This window comes from Solanum tuberosum, unplaced genomic scaffold, assembly GCF_000226075.1.
Source record: "Solanum tuberosum cultivar DM 1-3 516 R44 unplaced genomic scaffold, SolTub_3.0 scf00047, whole genome shotgun sequence".
In the NCBI taxonomy this organism is placed as follows: Eukaryota; Viridiplantae; Streptophyta; class Magnoliopsida; order Solanales; family Solanaceae; genus Solanum; species Solanum tuberosum.
In genome coordinates this window covers 14,341-21,098 of record NW_006238973.1, presented here as the reverse complement: position 1 = coordinate 21,098, position 6,758 = coordinate 14,341, and the positions used below count along the sequence as shown (strand labels likewise).

Here is a 6,758-nt window from a genome sequence, read left to right as displayed (position 1 = left end):
GTTTATACTACTTTTGTAAAAAAATTTAAAAGCGTATTAGTTTGGTGAATTGATTTTTAAAATAGCTTATTTTGATCAAAACCTCTTAATTATCACCTCTTGCTAGTGAAATTCCCTTGAAAGGGAATTCAATGATTTATTACTATGTGTGTTTTGTACACAATGCATTGTCTTCCTTTTTAGGGAAAAATATCTTATTTGATGAGTAATTAAATTGGAACTCTTGACTTTTTAGCCACACAAAAATAACTTTTATCATTACGCCAAGAATCGCTTCACCTAAAATACTTGTGTTCAAAACTATGGTCGATTCCCATGAGTTTTCCATTTTTGTAAAACAACATAGACTAATCGTTACGAATAAATATAAGGTATGAAAAATTGGAATTTTTGGATATATCCTGAAATTCCAAAGTCACAAATCAAAAATCCAAAGTCAAATAATGCATAACATTATTTAAAAGTTAGTGTAGGGCAGAACCACTTTAATCTTTTGGTAAAGCAAATCACCTTATCAATTCAAATCTCCCAAATTTCTACCCATTTTGCAATGTCAGATGCTGTTAGGGCAGACATGAAAAAGAATAACTTTTCAAAAACATATTCCTAGCATTTGTAATAAGGATGGCAATGGAGCGAGGCACGACAGGGCAAGGTAGGTTGAGTTTTAACCCACAATTTTTTTTAGCCCAGCCCACCCGGCCCACATAACATTTTTATGTGTTTTAAACCCGCCTCGCAAAATATGGTAAGACGCTCATCAAAGTTGTAATTATTCTTGGTTATACATGATGGGGAAAATCTAATGAATAACATACACAAAAGCAAACAAATAAAACTTTTGTGGTGTCATGGCTAGTCATAAAATCAACACAACACCGAATAACTTTGTCTACCAAGACTTGAACAACACTAACAAGCTATTGATTCAACCCATTTTTACCTAAGCAAATTAAATTTTGAACAAGTTGGATCATGACCCGTTCATTGATTCGAGTCATTTTAACAAGGTAGTTTTTTTCTTTTGATAATCATATCATTGGAGACAACTTGCACCGAGTTGCACGCACCTTGATTAATTTTAAGAGCTACCTGTTACTTCCCATCAGCATAAGTATGAAACCAAATCTTGAACAAACCAACACAACTACCTTTTTCTTTTCATAACCATGATATCCGTGTCAGCTTGCACACACCTCGACTAATTCCATTGATACCTATTACCTCCCACCAATTCCAATATCGGATAACTTTGTCCCCCATGGGGTGGACATACCAACAAAGCTACCTTTTTCTTTTCATAACCATGATATTCGTGTCAACTTGCAAACACCTCGACTAATTCCACAGATACCTACTACCTCCCACTAGTACCAAGGATAACTTTGTCCCCCATGGGGTGGACATACATACAAACAAAGCTAGCTTTTATTGCACTAGAGTACATATCCTCTGTTGTAAAATTATTGCTTTGTGTAGGGAAGACTTTGAGAAAGACAAATGGATACACAAGATATTGAGTGTCCATTGATTAGAGAAACTGTTAAGGAAGAAGAGTCAAAGAACAAGAAAAATGAGATTTTGGAAGAAATGAAGAGGTTATTGATATTAGCAGGGCCACTTATGACAGTTAACTTTTTAATTTATTGTTTACAGGTGATATCTATAATGTTTGTTGGTCATCTTGGAGAGTTAGCTCTTTCTGGTGCTTCAATGGCTACTTCATTTGCCTCTGTAACTGGCCTAAGCTTGATGGTTAGTCCTTTTTTCATTTTCCTTATTGTCATTTGTCATCTCTTATTGTTGCTCTTGGTGTTTGATTACTAATATGATCGTATCGATAAATCTTAAATGGACTTTTACCATGTCGAACATGATAATTAAGTGTTTCAAGAAGATCCTTCAAAGAGTGGTGGAGCCACCTTATCGAAAAGTTACACTGTTTAGCTAGCTTAAAATTTTAGTTTTATGTATAAATACTGTATGTTGCCTAAACCACTCAACCATCCACTTGAGGACATGTTGCATAGGTTTTGATTTAGTAGATGCTTTTACCTGCATCCAGAATTGATACATATGGAGTTCATAGAAATTTACTTTTTTAGTTATTTGATACAAACTTAAGTGGCATTTTGTCATCTCTGAATTTCGTAGATGGGAATGGGAAGTGCATTGGATACTTTATGTGGGCAATCATATGGTGCAAAGCAGTATCATATGCTTGGTATCCATATGCAAAGGGCAATGCTTGTTCTTCTACTGGCTAGTGTTCCTGTGGCCTGCATTTGGGCTAATGCAGGGCATCTTCTCGTATTATTTGGACAAGATCCGGAAATATCAGCTGAAGCAGGAAGTTATGCGCTATATGATTCCAACTATTTTCGCCTTTGCACTTCTCCAGTGTCATAATAGATTTCTACAAGCACGAAACAATGTGATCCCCATGATGTTCAGCGCGGGGATCACTACTTTACTGCATATATTCACTTGTTGGATTCTGGGCTTTAAATCTGGCCTAGGCAACAAGGGTGCTGCTCTTGCTAATGTGATATCCTACTGGATTAATCTCTTGTTGCTAGCAGGATATGTCAGAATATCGCCTTCTTGCAAAAACACTTGGACTGGATTTTCAAAAGAGGCATTTCATGATATATGGAAATATATGAGACTTGCCATTCCTTCTGCTGTTATGCTCTGGTAGTGTTCTTAATCTACGTAAACATATATTCGTCCTTTCAAAATGAAACTAACGGATCAGAGTATTTTACTTTTCTTGACACAGCTTAGAGATTTGGTCATTTGAAATGATGGTTCTGTTGTCTGGACTTCTTCCGAATCCAAAGCTAGAGACGTCGGTTCTTTCTATCAGGTTGCAGTTCTTCTTATGTCATGTTAAATACTAATTTCAAGCTGACATCTTAGTGTTTCAAAGGGTTGTTAATTTTGAAATGTTTCAGCCTTAATACATGTGCTATGGTGTATATGATTCCGTTAGGACTAAGCGGCGCCACGAGGTGAATCTCTTAGCATTTAAAAATCCCCTTCTGTTGCATTTTCGTTTATATGGTTCTTCATTAGTTTGTATACTTAATTGGCTTCCTCCTCAGCGTAAGAGTTTCAAATGAACTAGGCGCAGGACGACCTCAAGCAGCTCGTTTAGCAGCTACTACTGCAGTATTATTGGTGGCTACAGAAGGGGTTGTTGCAGCAATTGTGTTGATTTCGGTTCGTAAACTGTGGGGCTACTGTTATAGCACCGAGGAAGAAGTAGTCGGATATGTAGCAGAAATGCTAGTCTTGCTAGCAGGATCCACTTCTTAGATGGTATACAATCTGTACTTTCAGGTTCGTCCAATATTTTACAATACGAGTTTCCTGTTGCTGTGTTTCATGAATCTGGACTATGATTCTGTGATTTGTTTAACACAAGGCTTGAGGAGGCTATAGGCGGGTACGTTCAAAAATGTTGTCACACCTGTGTCGAATACTCAAAAAATGTACTACTTCTGAAGGATCTGACACACACCTGGCAACACTTTTGAACTCAAGAACCCATTCTATATTTGTTTTTCACACACATACATATATGGTTCGACCCTGAAACACTGAGTTCTTCTAAATCCGCAAACCCCCATGGTTGAGTTTTCCACTAGAGTTTAAATGACTAGATGACCTTATCACCTATCAAAATACAGGTACTGCGCGAGGGTGTGGATGGCAAAAGATCGGGGCAGTAGTCAACTTGGGAGCTTATTACCTTTTCGGAATACCTGCTGGTGTTATATTAGCTTTTGTCTACCATATAGGTGGAAAGGTACGTCCGTACTCTTTCAAGCTTCTCATTTACTTAGAATTTCCATATTCGGAACTATGGAAATATCTTACGATGATATGATTTTCAGGGACTATGGTTGGGTATCACTCTTGCCCTTTTTGCACAAGCACTACTTCTTTTTGTAGTTACTCTGCAGACAAATTGGGAAAAAGAGGTAAATTCATGTTTAACTCGGCTATATTCTTGAATTGTGTTACCAACTCATCATAAAATTTAAATGGAAGAACGATCACGTTTAATTACTTAATTATATTATGTCTCAACACAGTAGTAATGCAGGTTTTTTTTTTGAGTTTTGTAGGCAAATAAAGCAGCTGATAGGGTGGCTCCAGAGCTAGTTAACATAGAAGAAAATGCAGAATGACACTTGATTAGGATGGCAATGGAAAGGGCGACGATTGAGCTTTAACCAGAAAAATTTCAACTCACCCCATATAGCATTTTTGTGTGTTTTATCTGATAGTCTAAACACTGTTAACTCACCATATGTTTTTGAAGCATTAGTTAGATATTAAATCTAGATTTTGTTCATAAAAAGGAGTCGTGTTTGGTATCAATCAACACAGAAAGGCTCAAGGAAATTGAGAAGGAATTTCTCGACTCAGCAAGAACTCCATGAAATATAAATTAGCATTCAAGTACATTAGCCTAGTATTCTTCATCAAAGCAAGCTAAGGAAACTAATCATAATCTTTACTACTTATACTAACTATTAGCCTATTGCAATCTTAGCAAAAATGAGAGACCAATGTCTAATCTTGCAATTTGGGCATAGTCTTCGTGATCACAGAGTTGGATTTCTGGGCAAGGAACTGCATAGCAGACAACTCTTCACAAAAGAGGGCCCCTATTACGAAGATATCCTTTCTGCTGCTTTCATTGCCTACAAAACATACAACAGATTATGTATTATATGTCTTCCTTTGAGAAGAGATAACTGAACAAAGAAAGTTACCAGTTTGTCCCAGTTTGTCCGCAGAACAACAACCAAATAAATCAGTGTTTGTGCAGAAAGAGCCACAATGATTCCCAACCATAGTCCCTTTACAGTATGATTGGAAAAGTATGAGTATCATCAGTTGTGCAATAACAATTCAATTCAATGAAATGTGTAATAGATAATACCTTTCCTCCGATATGGTAGACAAAAGCTAACACCATACCAGTAGGCAGTCCCAACAGGCAATAAGCTCCCAAATTGACAAACGCACCTTTCTTTTGCAATCCGCACCCGCTAGCAATACCTGTAACTACACATTTATGCGCATCTATGAAGTGGGAACCTGCTATAAAAAATAGCATTTCTGCTACATATCTCACTACAGTTGCTTCATTGCTGTAGCAATGGCCCCATACTTTTCGAACCAAGATCATGAAAACAGCTATTAGAGTGCCTTCTCCAGTAGCTAAGAGTGTTGCAGCACGTGCTGCAACACGGGCTGATTGTGGTTCTCCAGCTCCTAGTTCATTCGACACTCTCACACTTGTAGCCCCACCTAGTCCTTCGGACAACGTATGGAACACAGCTGATGTATTAAGGCTGTAAATATAGAAAAAGTAACATTAGGCCGAGTGAAATATGATAGAAACATGAGAGGGTAATGTGTGACTGAATGAACAAACCTGATTGACAGAACTGAGGTTTCTAGTTTAGGATTCGGAAGAAGTCCAGACGAAAGAACCAGCATCTCAAATGACCATATCTCTGAGCTGTTTCAAAAGATGGAAATAGTCAAATTGGAACTATAATCTAATGCATTACTCATTTATTAAAAAGCAACAGAGGAATACCAACTCATTAGAGCTGAAGGAATTGCTAGTCTAAGATATCTTGGGATATCAGACAATGCTTCTCTTGAAAATCCGGTCCAAGTGCTTTCGCAAGAAGGCGATATTCTGATATAAGCAGCTAGCAAGAACATGTTAATCCAGTAAGACAAAGCGTTAGCCAGAGCAGCGCCGCTGCTTCCAAGGTCAGTTTTGAGAACGAGAATCCAGCAGCTCAAAACATGCAGCAACAAAGTGATTCCTGTTGTAAGCATCATGGGCTTGATGATGTTTTGAGTTTGTAGGAACTTAATCTGGCATTCTATCAGCCCATACGCAAAGATGCTCGGTATCATGAACCGTGCATATATTCCTGCTTCAGCTGCTATTTCTGGATCTTGTCTCAAGATAACAAGAATCCGTCCTGCATTAGCCCAAATGCAGGCAATAGGTACACTGACCATAAGACTAACAGCCATCCCACTCTGCATATATATGCCAAGCATGTGATGTTGTGTAGCACCATATGCTTGACCACAAAGTGTCTCCAGCGCGCTTCCCATTCCCAACTGTTAAAACAACCTGATGATCAATCACCAGCAAAAGAATTGTATAACAACCGATGAAGTAAAAAGAAGTACTAACCAACAAGCTGAAGCCAGTCACGAAGGCGAAGGAAGTAGCCAAGGATGCACCGGAAAGAGCTAGCTCTCCGCGATGACCAACGAACATCACTGAAATCACTTGTAAGAAAAACAACAGTAGATGTACTAACATTAGTGGCATTGCCAATGCCAACAGCTTCTTTACTTCAGCGAAAACCTCAAGATTTTTCCTTGGTTGAGTATCCATTTGACTCTCAAAGAAACTAATGCTTAGAGTTTCAATTGTTAATATGACTTTGAAAGGTGGAAACTGAAAGGGTATAAATAAGGATTTTATTTTAAAGTTAGACAACTCTTAATTATGGTATGTATCAAAATGAACGGACATAACATGGCCATACTTTTTCTGAATACCAATTTATCTTTGACCATGATTAGGTAACATAATAATTGATTCTTTATTAGGTAAAAGAGCCAAATTGTAATTTCCAGCTACTGTAAAGAGTAAATATTATTCATGTATCTGAAGATCTTATTTAGGCCTCTTAAGA

At 37.6% G+C, this 6,758-nt stretch overlaps 1 protein-coding gene and 1 pseudogene across 1 annotated transcript; one reads left to right on the top strand and one right to left on the bottom strand.

Moving 5' to 3' along the window:
• The first annotated feature begins 1,421 nt into the window (after positions 1–1,421).
• LOC102580151 (protein DETOXIFICATION 16-like) lies at positions 1,422–4,476 on the top strand (annotated as a pseudogene).
• Positions 4,477–4,685: 209 nt separating this feature from the next.
• Positions 4,686–6,454, bottom strand: LOC102603590 (protein DETOXIFICATION 16-like). Its single transcript, XM_015307012.1, has 7 exons — positions 6,248–6,454; positions 6,087–6,171; positions 5,627–6,026; positions 5,459–5,545; positions 4,961–5,375; positions 4,791–4,877; positions 4,686–4,718 (listed from the first exon to the last, which is right to left on the bottom strand). The coding sequence occupies exons 1-7, from the start codon at positions 6,452–6,454 to the stop codon at positions 4,686–4,688; spliced, it is 1,314 nt and encodes a 437-aa protein (XP_015162498.1).
• Positions 6,455–6,758: the final 304 nt, after the last annotated feature.

Excerpts from the sequence above, each read along its gene's own strand:
- LOC102603590 (XM_015307012.1), bottom strand. The coding sequence starts at position 6,454 with ATGGATACTCAACCAAGGAAAAATCTTGAGGTTTTCGCTGAAGTAAAG. Across the intron at positions 5,546-5,626 it reads CCTTCAGCTCTAATGAGTTG|CTCAGAGATATGGTCATTTG; the intron begins GTATTCCTCTGT and ends CTTTTGAAACAG. Across the intron at positions 5,376-5,458 it reads ACCTCAGTTCTGTCAATCAG|CCTTAATACATCAGCTGTGT; the intron begins GTTTGTTCATTC and ends CTATATTTACAG.